At 42.2% G+C, this 22,615-nt stretch overlaps 1 protein-coding gene across 1 annotated transcript in view; it reads left to right on the top strand.

The window, feature by feature from the left end:
- Nucleotides 1-16,277: 16,277 nt before the first annotated feature.
- UGGT2 (UDP-glucose glycoprotein glucosyltransferase 2) overlaps nt 16,278-22,615 on the top strand; it is a 295,296-nt gene continuing 288,958 nt past the window's right edge. Inside the window, exons 1-2 of the mRNA XM_037895931.2 lie at nt 16,278-16,543; nt 18,634-18,716. Of these exons, the coding sequence (XP_037751859.1) occupies nt 16,413-16,543; nt 18,634-18,716 (214 nt within the window). The 5' untranslated portion in view covers nt 16,278-16,412. The remainder of the gene's footprint in view (nt 16,544-18,633; nt 18,717-22,615) is intronic.

Genomic DNA, 22,615 nt, shown 5'->3' with positions numbered 1-22,615 from the left:
GCTAAAACAGGTGTGGCCACAAGTGATTTTTTTTAACTCTACAAATGCCAACTCATACTCTAGTAGCCACACAAATTGTCTTACTCAACCCAACCAACAGTCCTGCAATATTTGCAAATCCACAAATGAAATGTCTATTGTATGAACAGATTACTACAAAGCACTGCATATCTGTGAGTGTCTGGGGAGTACACCAGTTTAGTAATATACTTTTCAGGCACTTATCATGCATGAACCACAATAAAATCCAGACCATATTGTGACAGGATTGCTGGGATACAATCTGGAACTGGGTTACTGTTGTGCCCCCTTACCTCTCCAGCCTGGGGTACTGTTGTGCCCCCTTACCTCTCCCAACGAATGCTTTGCTAGTGACAAGAAAACCCCTTTGGGCGGTATCACTCAGTACAACAGCATGTGGAGCCTCACACCCACCTAAATTGCATGAATGCTCCCTGAGCCACTCACGAATCAAACAGAGAAAGGCACCAGCAAGTCTCCCAAGCCCCCAGCCTTGCACGCCAGAACTATACCATCTTGCCCTGGTTAGAAAAGCCTGAGCAGTGTAAATTCATTACTCAGTCCGACTTTGTAAACTGAGCTGAGATTTCCCAAGCACTTCAACCAAAACACACTGTTTTATGTAAAATATAAAACAGCTTTATTAAATACAGAAAGATAGATTTTAAGTGAGTATAAGTGTTAGGTACAAAAGGTCAGAAATAGTTACCAAAGAAAATAAAAGGTAAGCACACAGTCTAAACGCTGAACCTTATTAGACCAAGCAGTATTTGGATCAAGCAGTTTTTCTGACCCCACTGGATGTTGCAGGTAGGTTACAGTCCTTAATACACAGGCTTTCCCTTTAAGTGTGGGGCCAGTCTCCTCAGTTCAAGTCTGTCTTCTCAGAGTACTTGTTGCTTCTAGCATAGGTGGGGAAGGAGAAAGGTACCCTCATGATGCCACTATCCCTTATTTTATACTCTTAGTCCATGTCCCTGGAAAGAAATTAACCCAGTGCTTCTCTTACAGAATTGTAAATCCCTTGTTTACAACTCCCCCAATGATTAATGGTTGGTTAACACTCACCTTTGTGTGGATCACCTCCTTTGTTGTCACTGGAGAACTAGCAGTAGATGACTCCCAAATTTACAACATATTTCAATAACAACCATACAGCAAAATCTCATAACTTCATACACACTAATGATACACATATTTTGACAGAACAGTGGATTTCAGCAGATCATGACCTTTCATATATCATCTTACATGGCATGCTTTGTATGAAATATCACAACCATATATGAATGATGAATATGGAGGTTACAGGGTGTGACACATATATTAGCTCATCCACTATCTCAGCTATTCAGACCTCTTCCTCCAGTTCTAGAGGTCCAATTTTAAACCCCAAGTTTTCTCAGTTAGTATGGGTGTGTATTCCCTAGTCACTGTCTCCATTTGAGACCAAATAAGTTGTTCAGTTCTGGATCATTTTTGCCCGAGCATTTTTAATGTAACTGGTGTAATAACTGTTAAATTTGAGTCACTGTCTACAATTCCTGTTCACTTTGGAGTCACTAACACCAGGACCAGCTCTCAGCACCAGCAAAGCAAGCATGTGCTTGGGGCGGCACAATTCTAGGGGCGGATTCCAGCCATCCTTTTTTTTTTTTTTGCTTGGGCTGTTGCGCTCTCAGCGCTTTGGGCGGCAAAAAACCTAGAGCCAGCCCTGACTAACACACATTCAATAGCCATGTCTCCATGATAGCTTTTCATCTGCCCAGATCTAAACAAAAGCTGGGGGACTATTCTTTGTACCTACAAGAATTGCCCTTTCAGCCTGATACCACTGATTTTCCAAAACTGGGTGAAGAACTTTCACTAGGTAATTGTGATGCTTTGTTCTGGCTTGGCTTGAATTTATAACACACCTTATTTTTGTGGCCATTCTTTTCACAAAACCGGCATTAGAGCATATACAGTAGAACCTCAGAGTTACGAACATCTTAGGAATGGAGGTTGTTCGTACCTCTGAAAAGTTTGTAACTCTGAACAAAACGTTATGGTTGTTCTTTCAGAAGTTTACAACTGAACATTGACTTAATACTGCTTTGAAACTTTGCTATGCAGAAGAAAAATCCTGCTTTCAACCATCTTAATTTAAATGAAACATGCACAGAAATAGTTTCCTTACCTTGTCAAATCTTTTTTAAACTTTTCCTCTTTTTTTTTTGGTAGTTTATGTTTAACACAGTACTGTACTATATTTGCTTTTTTTATTTGTCTCTGCTGATGATGATGACTGCGTAATTCCGGTTCAAAATGAGCTCTATGGTTGACTGCTCAGTTTGTAACTGGTGTTTATAACTCTGGGGTTCTACTGTACTGGTTTTATAGTTAATTTCACTATCAGGTTCAACGCTGAAATGTTTGGACTGCACATATTGTAAGAACTTCTTTGACAGCAGCAACCAAACTCTGATGACAGAGATACCTGTCACATAGATATATGAGACACTCCTCAGCGAATTACATTAACCTCATTTTGTAATAACATTTGCATTTTCCCAAAAAAGTTTATCTGCATTATTATATTCTAAAGGTAGTGTGTTTCTGTAAGTCTAATTATCTGCAATATGTGGAAACATATTTGGTAATCATTCTCAATTATATGCAATCACTTAAGTACACAGGTGCAAAGCTACAAATAGATGCATATTTGAATGCTACATCTCATGTTGATACAGGGCACTACACTGTTCTTTTATTTAAATGTGAACTTACTCCCTGTTTTTGTTTGTTTATGGTTGTGTTTAAAACAAGGAAATGCAAAATGCAAAAAATCCTGCAAATGCAATATTATGCACAGCTCAGGAATTTAAAAATTATAATTACCATAATGACAATGATTCTGCCAAATGTCATGTATATATTAAGGCAGACATTTTATAACTTATAGACTAATACATCATACTGCTATCTATATGTGTGAGGAGGATGAGCTATGTGAATCATAACTCAATTTCCTTACCTTTTGTGAGTTTAATTTTCATAATATTAACATATTTTTGCACTGGATTGTGTGTGTGTGTGTGTGTGTGTGTGTGTGTGTGTCTTTCCCAATTTGGATTGAACTTAAGAGACCTTCTTAATGGTTTAATAATAGAAGGAAATGTGAGACTGGAGCAATAAATCCATTTTCATTATATGTGTAATGGCTTGTGGCTGCACTTTCTTGCTCTTTCATTCATGTGTAGCTATTATTTTTTACATTGATTTTTAAAGCTGTCTCCACTATGGATTATAATGAGCAGTGTGTAAAACATAAAAAAATAGAATTGTATATAACTAGATTAATTTAAAAGGATATAGAATATTAATATGTTATTTGCATTAATGAAGAATACTTATAAGTTGACCTTAATTATACTCAGTATATAAAGGCCCATTCATCCAATGATACTCCCTGCAATAAGTATTTTATTTCAAATTCAGGAAATGTGCCCAGCAATTTTTAGGAGGAAATATTTAACTCATAAAGTCCTTTCTTACTTAATCAGTTGCTAATAATATTATCAAAATTTGAATTTGATGGAAGACGGACTGAGTAAAAGCTGAGTAAAGCTGTTAGGTCAGGTTTCAGTGGATTATATCCTTTCATATTTCACATGATGCAAAATGGTGTGGTTTGTTTTGTTACATGAGTTATACAATGTCTTGGTTACAATAGAGGATAATTCTGAGTCATATTGTTAAAGCTACAGTATAGCTGCAAAAGGAGCTCCTGACTGAAACCTTTGGAAATCAGAATGCTGTATTGGACACAGAGTAAAGCCTATACAAACATATACAGAGTTGTACTAATTTAGCTAAAGGTGTGATTTTTACACCAATTTAGTTAAACCAGCACAATTTTGTGAGTAGACACTCTTATGTCAGTTTAAACCTGGCGTATATTGGTGTATCTTACATCAGTACGTGTGCAGATACAAGATAAACCAATATAACTAGTTTAAAACTGATATAATGGAGTCCACACAAAAAATTTGCACTGGTTTAACTAAACCAATTTAGGTTAAGCCAGTGCAATTTCTGAGCCCTGGTCTACACTACGAGTTTAGGTCGAATTTAGCAGCATTAGATCGATTTAACCCTGCACCCGTCCACACAACTAAGCCATTTACTTCGACTTAAAAGGCTCTTAAAATCGATTTCTGTACTCCTCTCCCAACGAGGGAATTAGCGCTGAAATCAACCTTGCTGGGTCGAATTTGGGGTAGCGTGGTCGCAATTCGATGGTATTGGTCTCCGGGAGCTATCGCAGAGTGCTCCATTGTGACCACTCTGGACAGCGCTCTCAACTCAGATGCACTGGCCAGGTAGACAGAAAAAGGCCCACAAACTTTTGAATCTCATTTCCTATTTGGCCAGTATGGTAAGCTGCAGGTGAGTGCAGATCTCATCAGCAGAGGTGACCATCATGGAGTCCCAGAATCGCAAAAGAGCTCCAGCATGGACCGAAAGGTAGGTACGGGATCTGATCGCTGTACGGGGAGACGAGTCTGTGCTATCAGAACTCCATTCCAAAAGACGAAATGCCCAAACATTTGAAAAAATCTCCAAGGGCATGAAGGACAGAGGCTATAACAGGGACTCACAGCAGTGCTGTGTGAAACTTAAGGAGCTCAGGCAAGCCTAGCAAAACACCAGAGAGGCAAATGACCACTCGGGGTCAGAGCCCCAGACATGCCGCTTCTACAATGAGCTGCATGCCATTCTAGAGGGTGCAGCCACTACTACCCCACCCCTGTGCTTTGACTCCGTCAATGGATTATCACGCAACAGGGATGCACATTTTGGCGATGAGGAAGATGAGGAGGAGGAGGTTGAAGATAGCACACAGCAAGCAAGCGGAGAAACTGTTTTCCCTGAGAGCCAGGAACTGTTTCTCACCCTGGACCTGGAGCCAGTACCCCCCAAACCCACCCAAGGCAGGCTCCCGGACCCGCCAGGCAGAGAAGGGACCTCTGGTGAGTGTACCTTTGTAAATATAATACATGGTTTAAAAGCAAGCGTGTTTAATGATTAATTTGCTGCCAGTACAGCTACTAGAAAAGTCTGTTAACCTGTCTGGAGATGGAGCGGAAATCCTCCAGGGACATCTCCATAAAGCTCTCCTGGATGTACTCCCAAAGCCTTTGCAAAAGGTTTCTGGGGAGGGCAGCCTTATTCCGTCCTCCATGGTAGGACACTTTACCACCACAGGCCAGTAGCACGTAGTCTGGAGTTATTGCATAACAAAGAATGGCAGCGTATGGTCCCCGTGTCTGTTGGCATTCAAGCAACATCCGTTCTTTATCTCTCTGTGTTATCCTCAGGAGAGTGATATCATTCATGGTCACCTGGTTGAAATAGGGTAATTTTATTAAGGGGACATTCAGAGGTGGCTGTTCCTGCTGGGCTGTTTGCCTATGGCTGAACAGAAATCTTCCCCACTGTTAGCCGTGCGGTGCGGGGAGGAGTGAAGTGATCATCCCAGAGAATTGGGTGTGTGTGTGGGGAGGGGATTTAGTTGGGTTTGTGCTGCACGTTAACCCGAAAACTGCAGCCCCTCCTTTTAAATTGCCAACCCATTTTAAATGGCCAACCCAACGGTTGTTTCGAAATGAGGGTGCTGCTGTTTGAAACCATTCCCACGTTATGAAGGTTAAAGAAGCCAAAAGACTGTGGCTTACCATGGCTGCCTGCAAGCTGAATTCTGTTGTCTGCCGGCCCTGCATGTATGATCTCTCACACCAAACCAGCAGAGCCTCAATATAAAAGGCAAAATGCGACCTTTTACAGAATGCACACGTGCTATGTAATGTTAACAGGAAGGTTCACCCTGAAAGAGTCTACCCATTGTTCTCTAAAATGTGTCTCTTTAACTACTACTTTCCCTTTTGTTTTACTCCCACAGCTGCAAATGTTTCAACGCTCACACTATCATCTCCTTCCCAGAGGCTAGCGAAGATTAGAAGGCGAAAAAAACGCACTTGCGATGAAATGTTCTCTGAGCTCATGCAGTCCTCCCACACTGAAAGACTCCAGCAGAATGCATGGAAGCAGATAATTTTAGAGTCCAGGAAAGCACAACATGAATGCGAGGACAGGTGGCGGGTTGAAGATAATAAGTGGCGGGTTGAAGATGATAGGTGGCATCAGCTTGCTGACAGAAGGCAGGAGTCAATGCTGAGGCTATTAGAGGATCAAACTGATATGCTCTGGTGTATGGTTAAGGTGCAGGAAAGGCAGCATGAGCACAGACCCCCGCTACAGCCCCTGTGTAACCAACTGCCCTCCTCCCCAAGTTCCGTAGCCTCCTTACCCAGACGCCCAAGAACGCAGTGGGGGAGCCTCCGGGCACCCAATCACTCCACCCCAGAGGACTGCCCAAGCAACAGAAAGCTGGCATTAAATAAGTTTTAAAGTGCAGTGTGGCCTTGTCCTTCCCTCCTTCCCCAGCCCCTCCCGGGCTACCTTCGCAGTTATCCCCCTATTTGTGTGATGAATTAATGAAGAATGCATGAATGTGAAGCAACAATGACTTTATTGCCTCTGCAAAAGGTGATCAAAGATGGGAGGGGAGGGTGGTTAGCTTACAGGGAAGTAGAGTGAACAAAGGGGCAGGGGTTTTCATCAAGGAGAAACAAACAGAACTTTCACACCATAGCCTGGCCAGTCATGAAACTCATGCTCAAATAAACTGGTTAGTCTCTAAGATGCCACAAGTACTCCTTTTCTTTTTACGAATACAGACTAACACGGCTGTTACTCTGAAACCAGTCATGAAACTGGTTTTCAAAGCTTCTCTGATGCGCAATGTGCCCTGCTGTGCTCTTCTAACTGCCCTAGTATCTGGTTGCGCATAATCAGCAGCCAGAAGACTTGCCTCAACCTCCCACCCCGCCATAACCGTCTCCCCCTCACTCTCACAGATATTGTGGAGCGCACAACAAGCAGCAATAACAATGGGAATATTGGTTTTGCTGAGGTCTAACCAAGCCAGTAAACTGCACCAGCGCGCTTTTAAACGTCCACATGCACATTCTACCACCATTCTGCACTTGCTCAGCCTATAGTTGAACAGCTAATGACTACTTTCCAGGCTGCCTGTGTATGGCTTCATGAGTCATGGCATTAAGGGGTAGGCTGGGTCCCCTAGGATAACTGTAGGCATTTCAACATCCCCAACAGTTATTTTCTGGTCTGGGAAGAAAGTCCCTTGCTGCAGCTGTTGAAACAGATCAGAGTTCCTGAAGATGCAAGCGTCATGTACCTTTCCCAGCATCCCACATTGATGTTATTGAAACGTCCCTTGTGATCCACCAGAGCTTGCAGCACCATTGAAAAGTACCCCTTGCGGTTTATGTACTCGCTGCCTTGGTGCTCCAGTGCCAAGATAGGGAATGGGTTCCGTCTATGGCCCCACCACAGTTAGGGAATCCCATTGCAGCAAAGCCATCCACTATGACCTGCACATTTCCCAGAGTCACTACCCTTGGTAGCAGCAGCTCAGTGATTGCGTTGGCTACTTGGATCACAGCAGGCCCCACAGTAGATTTGCCACTCAAAATTGATTCTCAACTGACCGGTAGCTTTCTGGCATTGCAAGCTTCCAGAGGGCTATCGCCACTCTCTTGTGAACTGTGAGGGCTGCTCTCATCTTGGTATTCGAGAGCTTCAGGGCAGGGGAAAGCAAGTCACAAAGTTTCATGAAAGTGCTCTTACGCATGCGAAAGTTTCACAGTCATTGGGAATTATCCCAGACTTGCAACACTATGCGGTCCCACCAGTCTGTGCTTGTTTCCCGGGCCCAGAATCGGCGTTCCACGGCATGAACCTGCCCCATTACCACCATGATGTCCACACTGCCGGGGCCCGTAGTTTGAGAGAAGTCTGTATCCATGTCCTCCTCACTGCGCTGCCATCGCCTACTCACCTGATTTTGCAGGTTCTGGTTCTGCATATACTGATGGATAATATGCATGGTGTTTAGAACAGTCATAACTGCCGCGGTGATCTGAGTGGGCTCCATGCTTGCCGTGGTATGGCGTCTGCAGAAGAGCAGAGTGGCAGCGGAAGCGGCGGGTGAATGACGATGCTGACAGAAATTTGGCGCCTGCACAGAAAAAGGCGCGAAATGATTGTCAGCCATTGCTATCACAAGGGAGCAAGGGGTAGGCTGGCAGCAGACGGTGCAGTATGACTGCTAGTTATCATCATCTCCTGAGTGCTCGTGGTGCTGCTGGCTGGGAGAGCAGCCTGAGGCAGAATGGCCCCTCAAGGATTCAACTCACAATCCTGGGTTTAGCAGACCAGTGCTCAAACCACTGAGCTATCCCTCTGCCAATATTCCAGGCAGGACTGAATCTTCATTAGACAAAACTTAAAGAAGAGAATGACCTGAGTCACTCCCATTTATGTCCAGGCACCCCTGACAGACCTCACATTTGGAGGCCACAAGGTCTGCTCAAGAGCGTTTTTGTTCTAGCACATTGTTCTAGCACAATCTGTCACAGGATTGGACATCATCCCACATTTGTGGCCACCAGAACAAATGTGCCACAGCATGCAAAGTCTTGAATTGTCCAAAGTGACCTGCCAAGGGGGTGTCATGATATATGCACAGCACCTCATCTCGGAGGAGCATTGGGGACGTGTAGGTGGCTGTTGACATGGAGGTGGTCATTGACCCAAAAATAGTGATGTAAGGTAGTACTTGGGAGACCCTCCTTGGATGAGCTTATGAGTTTAAAAAAAATAATTTGGAAGGGCTGCTGGACATTTGCTAAGAAAGTCTAGGGCTACAGATCCATAAATGAAATGATGTGGTTTTAATATGCCTGGTGATGATTCTTCAGGGTTTTGCAGGTTCTATTAATATTCCCCTTTCCATGAACAGTCTTTCTGTTCTTGTTGCATGGGTGGTATGTGAGTGTGAAATTGAATCTTAAAAAGAATAGGGCCCAATATAACTTCCCCTGGTTTAGTGCCTTGGCAGATCATAGATATTCTAGATTCTTATGATCTATTAAGACTAGCATGGGGTGTTTGGCCCTCTCAATATAGTGTCACCTTGTCTCAAATCCAGCCTTGATAGCAAGTAACTCCTTATCTGCTATTTCATAATTATGTTCGGCTGGAGTAATTTTTTGTGAAAAATACACACAATGGGCCCCATTCTTTGGGATAGTACTACTGGATGGCGACATCAGAGGCATCAGCCTCAAGGATCATGGGTTAGTCAAGATCAAGGTGGACCATCACTGGGGCAGACATCAAAGCTATATTCACACATTCAAAGTCTTGGTGGGCCTCTGCAGGCCAGTGAAATCTTGCAGGTTTACAGAGGATGGCAGTTATTGGGGCTGTGACCTCTGAGAAGTTTGGAATAAATCTTCTGTAAAAGTTGTCAAACCCCATGCATTTTTGGATGTCGTGAATGCTCTGGATTCTGTCCAATCCCAAATTGCTGATACTTTCTGAGAATTCATCCATAGTTCATCAGATGACAAGATGAACCCCAAACATTTGACAGATGATTGATCAGATATGCACTTTTCCAGTTTTGCATACTACCTGTGCTGGTGCAATTATGTAAGAGCTTCAAGGGCATGATGGTTGTGGCTTGCTTGATCACTGGAGTAGATTAAAATATTGTCAAGCTATGCCACCACTAACTGGTCTAGGATATCTCCAAATATGTCTTTGACAAGGTGGTGGAAAGTGGCGGTAGCACTGATGAGTCCAAAGGGCATTACCAAATATTCAAAGTGTGCATACCTAATTCTTAAGGCTGTCTTCCACTTATCCCCCATTCTGATTTGAACTAGGTTATATGCTCTTTTAAGGTCTGGTTTGGTTAACATCCAAGCCATATTCAGCCCAAGAGTGCTGGGATTAACAGTAAGGGATACCGATTAGATATTGTTATTTGTTTGAGTGCCCTTAGAGCTGCACACTTTTGTGTAAAAACAAGAACAACAACTAAGTGTACTGGGGAGCCTACAGGGAAGGTAAAGTAGTAGATAAAACCTTTATCTAGGTTTTCCTGAAGGTATTCCCTTAATGCTGCTAGCTCTGGTTCAGACATAGAATATATACACCCAAATGGAACTTTGGTTTCAAGATGAAAGTCAATGGGTCAATTGTAAACACAATGCAGGAATAGTGAGTCTGAGTTCTGCTTTTTAAAGACATCCTGAAAGTCTAGGTACTTTGCAGAAACACATGGTTCATCATGCAGTGTTGGCATTTCTGGCCAATAGGGTGGTCACCATGTGGGGAAACATCCGCGTTAATGGAGCAGAATCCTCAGTTTGGTTTCCAGCATTCCAAATTCTTGAATGAGAAGGTAAGACTCTCGCTACAGAAGCTTGATGGGAAGGAAATTGGAACCACAGAACATGGGGATCGTGACGGATTAGCCAGGATGCTTCAACTATCATGGTGAAATGCAGCGAGGAAATATGGTTAAAGCATAGGACTTCCCAGTGTTCCCCAATCATCACTTCCAGCAGTGCGGTCTCCTGTGTAACTAGGCCCAAAGCCAGTAGAGACCCTTCTCCTGTTTCTACCAGAACTGGGGTAACCTTAGGTGTACTGGAAGACCGGGGACCTGCTCCTGAGTAAAGCAAGGCCCACCATATGGGAAAGACCTGCCCAACCTGCAAGATCTGCAGTTGCAGGGAATCTGTGGAAGTGGAGATGGATGGAGATTCCTGGTTTAACAATCTTCAGGTTTCTCCCTGGTGGTACAGGGCTTAGGACCCCTACTGGGTGTGTGGGTAGTCTTTTTCCTGACATCAGGCTAGCAGGGGGTTTGACATAACGCATGAATACTGATGTCTTGCTCCTCCACAATTGAAGGAGAGGTTCTCCTATCTTCTGCACTCTCACTTGCCTGGGAATAATCAGGGCCATACTGTATCAGTCTGCATAGGCTTGCCGAAGGCTGAGCTTGCTCAGGACTGAAGGCTAAGCCTAGGTTAAGTGTGGGAGGCAGGCAGGTCACTCTTGTATTCCAGTTGCCATTCATGCAGCCTGGTATCACAGTTCCATAAATGCTTCTAAACTGGTAGCGGAGAGGTTCACCTATTCCAACTCTTCTTTTAGTTTTTTGTAAAGACTGTAGCAAAACTGATGGAGGAGTATGGTATCCTAACACAGTGGTCTCCAAACTTTTTGGCTCACGCACCCCCAGGGTGAAGACTGGAAGACCTGCCACAGACGCGTCGCTGACGGAAGAGGACCGGAAGACCTGCCACAGATGGAAAAGACCGGAAGACCTGGAGCAGACGCGCAGCTGACAGAAGAAGACTGGAAGACCTAAGAAGACTGGAAGACCTGCTGCAGACGCGCTGCCAGAGGGGAACACCAGCCATGGACATGCCGAGCTGCCGCCAAAGAAAAAAAACGGCGGAGTGCCGTCCAGCGGCACTCCTGCTGCGCGCACCCCAGTTTGGAGACTACTGTCCTAACAGACAGGACAGTTGGGCCAAATATTTCCTACAGCACAGCACACACTCAAATACTGGATCACTGGTTCAGAACTACTCATTAATCCACAAACACCACTTTCTGCAGCCACTGAGTTCATGGATATCTTTATACTTCCATAACCTAGAGAGAATTTATTGACCTCACTCATTCATCTCTACAGTACCTTATAAAATCTAACAAGATAACAACTTGAGATGGAAAGGATGCAATCTATTAAAAATTTACGTTCAGGCAGAATTTTCATCAACCTAATAAATATAAACTATCAAAAGGTGACCATCATGTTTCATATATAAAAAGTAGTTGGTAGAGTAGAGTGCATCTGTCACCATGAACTGATACATATTACAATCCTACAGGATGCTACATTTCACTTATTTGACCTTGCACTAGAAACACTGATGATATTTAGAATAATACAAAATTAGAAGATCAAAGATAGTGTATTGAGGTTGAAAATACCACATGTAAAGAAATTATACATCCTGATAACGATTGATATAGCTTAAGTAATCATTCCAGGAATATTAAAAAGGGCAAAAATATAGACTATATATCAAGTATGAAATGAACTTATATAAATTAAATCTCACATGGAGAAAAGCTGATACCACTGAGATGACTGTACTGCCAATACTTATACTAGAAATCCTTACTTTAACCAAATTAATAATATGGTGCAGTACAATAAATTTCGTGGGAGCAAGACCAAAAACTACACAAACCCAAAAATGTGTTTCCCAAAACATGAGAGGAAGGAAGGTTCCAGATTCCCTAATATAAATTTATAACATGAAAACCAAACAAAGATTTTATCTGTAAAACCCATACCCATCCTTCTTTCAAATTGCTCTTCATGTTGGATCATATTAAAGAAGTTCTGTATTAAAATCACAAATGAGTTTGATTCCCCATAGTTTAAATTCCAAGGTATTACTAATAAGAGGTCTCTTGGTTTTTGGTACTGTTTCTCTCCCTCTATGTGTGAAACTTGCAAGCTGCTAATTGTGTTAGTACATTTCTCAAAGCAATTCTTTGTAACAACAACTACTTACACAGAGAGAGACTCAAAGCAATACTCTGTAACAATAGAAACAGCACCCAGAGACTCCCTGCCCTTTTGTTGTATTCATCTCGCTTTGTTAACAATTGTGATTAAAATAGAGATAGAGGATGTATGTGGATGGATGCTTGGTGTGGATAATAACAGAATGATCAGGGAGGTGCCAGCCTAAGAATCCAGTGTCCATTAGCTGAAGAAGGCGTCAAGTGGAAATAACCAGAGGACACCCGGAGGGCAGACTGGAATCCACCCAACAGCCTCAAGAATGGGAGAACCAAAGAACAAGATAATATCTGGCAGCACGGAGCCGTCAGGAATGTGCTATCTGCTGATTGATTCAGCAACAGCATGATGAAGCAATTCCCATAGACTGGCATAGGAAGAAATTCCTATAAAAATGGACTCTAGAAAGTGAGAACTTTGGGGTCTGATTCTGCAAACCAACTTCCAGGAGCATCAGATGAGCATCCGACAAGGTCCTGCTTCCTCCTTGTGTCCAGGCCACCTGGCCAGTGGCTTGGCATGAGCAACTCTAAGGCTGGTAACTATGATAACAACCTGGCAGAACCTGTCTGTGTGTGTGTGTGTGTGTGAATAAATATGAGATTGAATGGAATGTTATAGCTATAACTAACTGTTTACTATGATTCTTTCTGTATTCACAATAAATGTGGTATTTTGCCTTTTCCCCTTTAATAAGATCCTGCTGGTTTTTATTTTATTGGTATAACATTCAGACCTATCTTGGCTGTGATACTTCTAAAGAACCAGCCAGCTAATGATGGATAGATTGGGGTGCCAGTTAGGAATAGCTGGCAGTTACTTTAATTTGTTTATAATAATTAAAAATACTAATGTTCCACCAATCTTTACACATTTGATTGTATCCCTCTCCTAGCACGTCATCTGCCTTCTTAGGCCCTGATTCTATAAAGACACATGTGCCTGGCTTTAAGCAGATGAGAAGTCCTATTGACCTGAATGGAATTACCAGATCTTCTAACTCCTCTGGTATTCTATAGTTTTTCAGGCTATAGTTTTTCACACTCTTCTGTAGATCTGTCTACAGGGCAGAAAAAAACCTCGAATACAATAAATGTCTAATATGGTTGCCCATTCCCTTTTCTCTTGGGGCAGGGAAGCCAGTCAGAGCTGTTCAGTGGTCCCATATGTGGTCCTGGTCTGTAAGCAAATGGAGCAGAACTCCAGTCCCCTTCATAGCCGGGTTAAATAGAACTGGTATGGGAGGGGGAGGTTTGCAGTGTGGATAATAAAACTGATTGTATTTCACGAGGATGGTGGGTTTTTTTTTAAAATTAGATTGGATTGGGGAGTGTATATTTTTAAATTATGAGACTGGATCTGAGGTGGGCTTCTATTTCAAACAACATTTTTGTGAGGTGGCAGAAATTGAAAGTATCTTTAAAAAAATTTTGAGGGGAAAGAATGTGGGGGTGTTTTAAAAATGAAAAAAGCGTGTGTGTTTTTTCTAAATGAAAGTTATGGTTGACAGTGGAGAACAGGATGTATTTTAAAATATAAATTGGGCTGTGGGTATTTTTGGAATGAAACTGGTGTTGGAGAAAAGAAGAATTAAATATTTTCTTTGGCAGAGAGGGAAGAGTGGGAGAAGAGAATGAAATGCTGATGTTGACAGTACAAAGGGGGACAGAATGAAGTGCTAGAGTCTCTTTGTCTCTTCCCACTCCATCCCCAACCACCATCTCTGTACTCTGGTATGGAGCTATTAAATGTATCCAAAAATGTAAATTTATGCAGATATATGCAAATCTATAATCCATTGGTTTTCATTCTGAGAATGTTGGGAAGTATGAACTACTTAAAGCTAAGCATGCGCATAATTGTTCACAGCATTGGGCCCTAGGTTGTAGGTAGTTTGGGGTATAGACTGCATCTTTGAATTTCTTTTTACAGCCTCCTTCACAATGTTGTCTGATCTTCATTGTGGTCTCTGGTGCTACTGCTATATAAATATTAAACAACAGAGATGCCTCAGGACAGCTGAGACAGCAGTACAAAACCTTTTCCCACTTGACAGTACTTAGGTTTTAGTACTCAAATAAAAAACACTTATCAAACAGATAACAAAAAAATAGGTATAGTTGAGTCCAGACAGACAATTTCAACTAATTTTTGCACACAGATGCACTATTGCCAACCCAAAGTGTTAAAACAATCATGAATTAGACCCCAGAAAATCACAAGATTGACTTGGAAACAAATAATATATTTTGGTTTCTTTCTATTTGCTTTCTGTTTTTTGAATCTTTCAGGATTTGTGTTTTCACAGTTTTCCCCATAATCATGATGGCCAGAAACTTTTTAAAAAAATAGAAGTGAGATTCGCACCTAATCAAATAACTCCAAATGTTGGGGCTTAAAAAACACACAATACAATTTGCGAGTTGGCAAAACTGTCAGATTATGGGACCAATGAGGTCTGAAAACCCACACTAAAAATGTTGTGGCTGAAATAGATTTAAAAGGTGGTATGTCTGTGAGATATTAAATTGATGATTGCCATTATGGTCATGGCAATGTTGGCTGTCCACATACCTCTCAGCCTACCAAAGCCCAAATGTAGGACACAATGTGTGACCAAGACCCAAAATGAGGGACACAAATATGTATGCTAGTTAAAAGGTTGTGGAATTCCTTGGCTGTTACTCTGAAACCTGTCTTTATTTCGTGTAAATCAGTAGCTTTTTCGGACCCTGGCCCCTCTGTGGACAGTACTGCCAGCATCAGGAATTCAAGAACTTGGAGTCAGACCCGCAGAATCATGAGACTGGCTTTAAAAATAATGCATTTTAATTTTTCCCTTTGTCTTTCTGAGTCTCTTAGGCATAATTTGCTTCACCTTTTCATACTTTGTCCACAATCACGAGGGCTAGAAACGTATTTTTTTTAAATGAGAGCTGAGATTCTCAGACTGCCTCTCAACAACTGAACCCTGCTTTCCCCCCCCCCCCCCCGCCCCGCCGAGTTTTGCAATGAAAAAAATCATTAGAGTTGGCAACACTCTGAACCTCCTGTCTAAGAAGCGGGGACCCCTCTTCCCTTTTGCCACGTTTGGGAAGGGGAGAGCCGCCCCCAGACTGCAACCGCCTGGTGCAAATAACTTTCCATCAACTCCGCCTAAACGATCCTTTGCAGCCGATGTAAATAACGGGTCCCCTCAGGTTCAGCGCACGCGCGGGATGGGGGTGGGTGGGCAGCGTGCTGTGCCCCACTGGCGACAGACCATCTGGTGGGGGTGCCAGCCCTGCTGGTCGGGAGCATCCCCCCCCTCCACGTCCCTTTCCCCTTGTGGCGGGGGGGGGGAGTTAACTGGCCCAATCGCCGAGCCGTGGAGGAGGCAGCTCGCGCCGGCAGCTGTGAAGAAGCAAACGGTCCCCGCCTAACAGTCCATGCGGCGCGCGAGCCTGGCCCCGCCTCTCGCGCCAGCCCCCCTCCGAGCGCCGCCTACCGGCGCTGAGGAGCTGGCGCCTGTGTTCGCCACGCAGGTCATTAGGCTGGCTGCTCTGATTGGTCCTCTGGGTGGCCAATAGCGAGAGAGAGAGCGCATCTCCAGGCCACTGGGGGCAGGGTGCCGGGGCTCGCAGGCGGAGCTCGTTTATGAATCAACAGGGTCGGGGACGAGAGGTGGGAGGGAGGTCGGTAAAAGCGCTGCGTTGGCGCGGCTTGTCCCTTCCGCAGCGTTACTCCCTTGCGTGGCGGGGGCCCGGCTGTGCCCTCGCGCCCCGCTTCCCCGGCAGCCCGTTCTCCGTCTGTCCCCATGGCCGCGGCGCTGCTGCTGCTGCTGCTGTGCGCCTGGCCGCTCCGGTGCGGGGCCCCAGCCTCCCCCAAGGCCGTGACGGCCCGTCTGGCGGCGAAGTGGCCGGCGACCTCCCTGCTGTTGGAGGCGAGGTGCGTGCGGGTAACACGCTCCCCCGCCGCGGGGCCCGGCTCCGGGGGCGGACGCGGCCTGTGGGGCATAGGGGATTCCTGGCTTCCGCGACGGGGACTCTCGCTCTCCGGTGCCGCTTCCCCCTCGAGCGGGAGGACGAGGACCCCTATAACACGAGTTTTGTCTTGAGCGGGGCAAGTTTTCGTGGTTGTCCAGTAATTGTGGATGCTCCTTTTGAGACGCCTCAGCCTCTCAGTAGTAACCCCCAATTTAGTAGTTACTGCTGGGAAGAGAAAAGAGGGAATTGCCACCATACTAGATCAGCCGTATGCTCTGTATCAGAAAGAGGATACTCGACTGAAGATGCCGTTATAGGTGGCTGTTTGAGGAAGAAAAGGAGTACTTGTGGCACCTTCGAGACTAACAAATTTATTTGAGCATAAGCTTTCGTGAGCTACAGCTCACTTCATCGGATGCATTCAGTGGAAAATATAGTGGGGCGATTTTATAGACAGAGAACATGAAACAATGGGTGTTACCATACAGACTGTAACAAGAGTGACTCAGTCTGTATGGTAACACTCATTGTTTCATGTTCTCTGTGTCTATAAAATCTCCCCACTATATTTTCCACAGTATGCATCCGATGAAATGAGCTGTACCGCACGAAAGCTTATGCTCTAATACATTTGTTAGTCTCTAAGGTGCCATAAGTACTCCTTTTCTTTTTACAGATACAGACTAACACGGCTGCTACTCTTAAACCTGCATGAGGAACGTGCATCATGAGATTATTTGCCTCCTTTTCTCATCTAACCCCCCGGAAAAAGCATCTCCTAATCCCTAATAGTTAATGATTGATTTAAGGCTTGAAATGTGGCTGTGGTCTCTTAATTGAGAGATATCTGCCCTAATACTTCCCACTGGCATAGCAGTTCGCATCTTTAAGGGGCATAAATGGATGCTGTTGGCTATTTATATAGCGCTATGGTTGTATAAATTAACAAACTATATAATTTTTAAGGTATAGTATATAAAAGTTGTTATATTTTCCCCTGGTCGCATGTTTTGCAGGTCAAACTGAGGAGCAACAACCAGCTAATTTACATAATGCTGAAAAACACCATCTTCCTAGTAAAATAACTTTCCCCTCCCAAATGCAGCAAAGGCATATCAAGGAGTCAGCAGAGGGTGGATAAATGTGTATAGTTTTAACATTAATAAAACAAAACCAGCACACTTAAAGTGATACTGTAAGCTTGAAATCGCCTCAGTTTCAAAAAATTAGTTAAATTTAGTTTCCAATACCATATATGCCCTTAGTGCCTCTATCACTAAATGTGGATTTACAATCCTACTTTGCCATTTTTATAACTTTTATCTCTCCTCTTAGTGTGTGAAAGAGACTCATAAAAAAGGGAAACTGATTAATTGACTGCTTTGTACGTTTACAGCTCTTCATCTAGAAACATTGGAAACAAAGTAGTAATAATAATAGGTAAATTTTCAGTTGATGTCCTTTTAACAATAAAGTGTGATTAGAAAGAGTGACCTGAGTTAAACTGAGAGGACTTCAGTTCTTTGCAATAAAACTAATAACTGTCCTCCACTATTGTGGTGGTAACCATCTATCCATCTTTAAGGCTCTGTGTGGATTGGAGACCACTCGTGGATCTCCAGCTAGGTTATTGTCACTGATACAGTTTGTAACTATTTAAAAATTCTCAATTGATCAAATGTGCATTTTCATTTTTGCAAAGCAAATATGTATAAAAAAATGTATATTTTGTATGTTGACATGTATGTGAAACAAAAATAAAATTGACTAGTACCTTTTACAGGAATAGATCCAACTTATTTAATTTTACTCTGCATATCTGATTGCTGAGCTTGAGTCACACTGAAAGCATTTGGTTCTGACTTACTTTAACTGAAAAAGATACAACTAGGTCAGCGTTCATTATTTTACCATAAAAGGTTGCAAGACTATAGTTTAATAGCACTCCTGTATTGCTATATAATTTAAAAGTAGCATCGTGTAGATTTTACTGTGCTGTACACTTGAACAAAATCATATATGGACAAATTAATGTTATTTATTTTTAAACAGTGAATTTATTGCAGAAGAAGATAATGAGAAGTTTTGGCAGTTTTTGGAAACTGTACGAGAATTAACAATTTATAAGCAAAGAGGTAAGTATTTAAAAAGCATGTTTTAATCAAACACCTTGTACTAAATATAATTGTAATCTTCTTATTAACACATTAATTTTCGTAATGCAAAGACTTACTCTTCAGCTGCTCCTTGGTAGAGGCTCTTCTGCCACAGTGACATCTTATTTTGTGCAGCAGCATCCCCTTTACATGACTGCTTAAAGCTCATTTTGGCTTCAAATATAGCTGCCCCAGTACACAATGCTGCTAGAGACAATGTCTGACATTGCTGAGCCTGTCTGTCTGATATATGGTATGGTGTGACCTTGAGATCATAGAGAATGCTCAGCATATTTTCCCTTCTCTTTTGGGGAGGTTTCTACCCTGTGTGAGGGCTCTGAAATGGAGCTTATTTAGGGAATTCAAGAGGGACAGGAGTGCAAGAAGTGAGTCTTACTAAGAAGGATTTCTGCTTACCCAGATGCTTGTGGTGAAGCTAATTGTTGCATGTGAATATTTACTCTAGAAACACTTATTTCTGTGGAAAAAAAATTGTTCCACTCATAACTCTTGTTGAATGTATTCTTGGACCATCAGATGACTCTGGTGAACCTAATACCCTGAAGTACTCTATCATAAAATAATTAGACTCACATGGTCACAAAACACAATGATTATGTGTATATAAATACTGCAGTGTTGATTAAAATAGCAAAATTAAAAGAAAAATACTAGTTATGCATAATATGGAAAGAAATAAAGGGCAGATTTACAGGATTGAAGCCCCACTAATTAATAATCATGGGTGACTCACAATGTAGACATCTATTGAGAATAAATCTGAATCCATGTTTAGCTATATTTATCACCTAAATTTTATATAGAGAACAGTTGTATGATTGAGGATGTAGAGACTCCCACAAGAGGACAAGCTATCCCTAGACCTACTTCTGGCAATAAGACATTTATTAAGAACAGGAGGGTAATAGAAAAGCGTGGTGTATGTGACTATTTTAATTACTTGAATTCAGCATATTGATTATTTGGTTCTTAGCATCCAGGAGTTCATGGGTCTGAGAGTTAAAGAAAATGTATGGTGGAAAATAAAAATATTCTAGGGCCCAGTTCTCCTCTCTCAGAAGTTGGTAGAAAAATTCCCACTGACTTAAAGGATACAGGATCATCAGTTCACTACTGAGCAGAAATCATCATCCTAAACTTCACCATAATTAAACAGCAACAAGCAGCAGCCAGTGTGACTTCATATGGGCTACTCAAAGGGAGGAGGAGAGGGAGGGAGGGAGAGGGGTATAATAGAAGAAGGGGACGAAAACAAACTTTTACACAGCCCGTAAGTGCTGCTGAGTTAGTATTATCCAAAGTACCTAATTTTTTTAAGTGGAATGAGTACTAAAATGAATACTAATATAAGTGGGGGAGAGCAAATTCTAGTGGAAAAAGTCAGTCTGTAAGCTAATGACAAAGATCAAATAAATGATTATGATAAATATGGCTGAAATACTTAGATTGAAGTCAGCATTCTAAAAGTAAAATAAGTTAGATAGATAATTAGGAAATAAAAATGCTCCTATTAGTGTACTTTTAATATTAAAAACAGGTAAGGAAATGCAAAGTTGGGAGCTGGAAAACTGGAGGTATATAAATTATGGCGGGTGGATTTGTGTCCCAGCCCATTGGCAATTACTTATGAAGAGTGTTGAACTAGGCAAGGTACTACAGGGTTGGAAAAAACACAAACATGAAAGCTTTATTTTTAAAAGATAAAAAGACCTAATAGTCTTCTGGTAAGTCTAATTTTAAAACTTGGTAAGATGATACAACCGGTACTGAGAGAGAAATCGTGAGAGTAATGGAATCAATAGCAGTGAGGAATTTTGGGCAGAAATTAAAAATCATGTCTGAGAAACTTGATCATTTTTGTATGTAATCAATTACAAAGTTAGTGGATAAAAAGGGATTTAGGCAGAGCAATCTGTATGAAATTTGTTGAAACATTTGATTGATACATTGTCACACACTTGTATTTAATAGATATTCAAAATGGCTGGGGCTTGAGCAGGGATCCCAGTTCTCTGTGATTTTAAAAAAAGAACAATTCTCTTGGGGAAAAAACAATTAAAAATCTGTTTTTACACATTAAAAATGAAATGTTGAACTTTAGTTTCCCTAGCCAAAATATGTAGAGGAGTCAGTTTAACACAATGTTCTTGATATATTTGCCATTTTTAATCAGGTTCAAAGCCTACCAGTGCCATCAGTCATGATAAAATTAATAGAATTGCTCTCCAGCTTTGAAGGCAGGACCACTGTCCGCAGCAATGGAGGAGTAAGGGTGGCAATACCATACCATGCTACCTTTACTTCTGCGCTGCTGCTGGCGGCGGTGCTGCCTTCAGCACTGGGTGCCCAGCCAGCAGCTGCCACTCTCCTTGCTGCTGCCACCACCAGCTTCTCAGCACCCCCTAGAATGCATTCTGTGGCCCCCAGTTTGAGAATCTCCGGAATAAGTGACACTGGTACTTTATGTAAAATTTAGTAAATAGTTAATGTTTTTATTTTTTCACAAAATGTAAAAGCTAAAAGATTCTCTGCAAAAATGCAAATTCCATGTTTTTCCACTGCAAACATTTCTAGGTTCCTTGGACAGGAGTGATATCACATGCATGGAAAACTGGTCAAAGGACAATAAACAAAAGGTTCTAATAAAATGCAGTGTATTAAGTCAGAGGGAAATATCCTGGCAGCGCAGGAAGATATGTTGCATATCACATCTGGTGCATCTTTACACCTTCATTCGGTGATCTGGAGGAGGGGTAAATAATATGTTAAATCTGGCACTTTGGATAAAGCAGATCTGGGCTGTATATAGAATTGTCATATTACAGGACATAAACATATGTTAAAACAATTAGATATGCAAGATTGAAAGGGTTAAAACTTGCCACATTTAACACCTAAACAAATATTTTTAAATCTCTCTGAAAGTTAGCGTGCGAGTACACATTATGGGTATGTAGCTAGTTCCCCCCATTACATGGCAGCATTTGCTTTTTATCCCAACTAGTTATCATCACCCATTCAGTCTTAAACTTTGCCACTTAAATGTTAAAATTAACATATAGCAATATAAAAACTAATGGTCTCAGTTTCTCTGAAATAAATTTGCAACATATGTCAACAGATCAATTACCTCCAAAATTATGCACTATTGTGTTAGGGGACGGGTTACATCTTTAAAGTTAAGCAGATGCTTAAGTGCTTTTCTGGATTGCGGCTCTGTTCACTACTATACAGTACATACACTTGTTTCGCATGTCAGCCTTCCGTATTCAAGGCAGAATATTATGCTCCTGCAGTTTAATACAACCAATATGCAAAAAAGAGCACCACAAAACCCAAGTATTCCAATTGTTATTTCTAGTGAGCGAGAGAATTGATGAAATGTCAAGCTTATGAAACGTCAAGCACACTAGTTTGGGAATCCCTGCTGTAAATGGCAGATTTGGGTCGGTGATGGAAACAGAGAGGAGAGACTTTTGTGAAGAGTTGTCTGATACTTTGTTAGTTGGCAAAGTCAGGTTTCTTAATCTTCCAGGCACATTGCGAAAGCCCCCAGATCTTTTTAGGCCAGTTGGGCAGAGGTGTATTGAGGATGAGGGTTGAAGATGTGATATATTGAAACCAAAGACAAAGAAACTGTATTTCAAGAGATACACTTACTCCCTGCTCATTTATTGCTTTAGATGCATGTTTGTGCTGTGTGGCCTCTCTCTCTCACTCTTGCTCCATAATCAGCGCCTTTACCAGGCCCAGAAAGGAGCATCAGAATTTCTTCCAAGCTATGCTGTTGCAGGAAGCATTACCAGCTAAACTTTCCAGCACTGAAGTGCACGGATCCATAAGTTCTGGGAGCATAG

This window comes from Chelonia mydas, chromosome 1, assembly GCF_015237465.2.
Source record: "Chelonia mydas isolate rCheMyd1 chromosome 1, rCheMyd1.pri.v2, whole genome shotgun sequence".
NCBI lineage: Eukaryota > Metazoa > Chordata > Testudines > Cheloniidae > Chelonia > Chelonia mydas.
The sequence above is the reverse complement of the archived record's forward strand: the minus strand, read 5'-3'. Positions and strand labels throughout refer to the sequence as shown.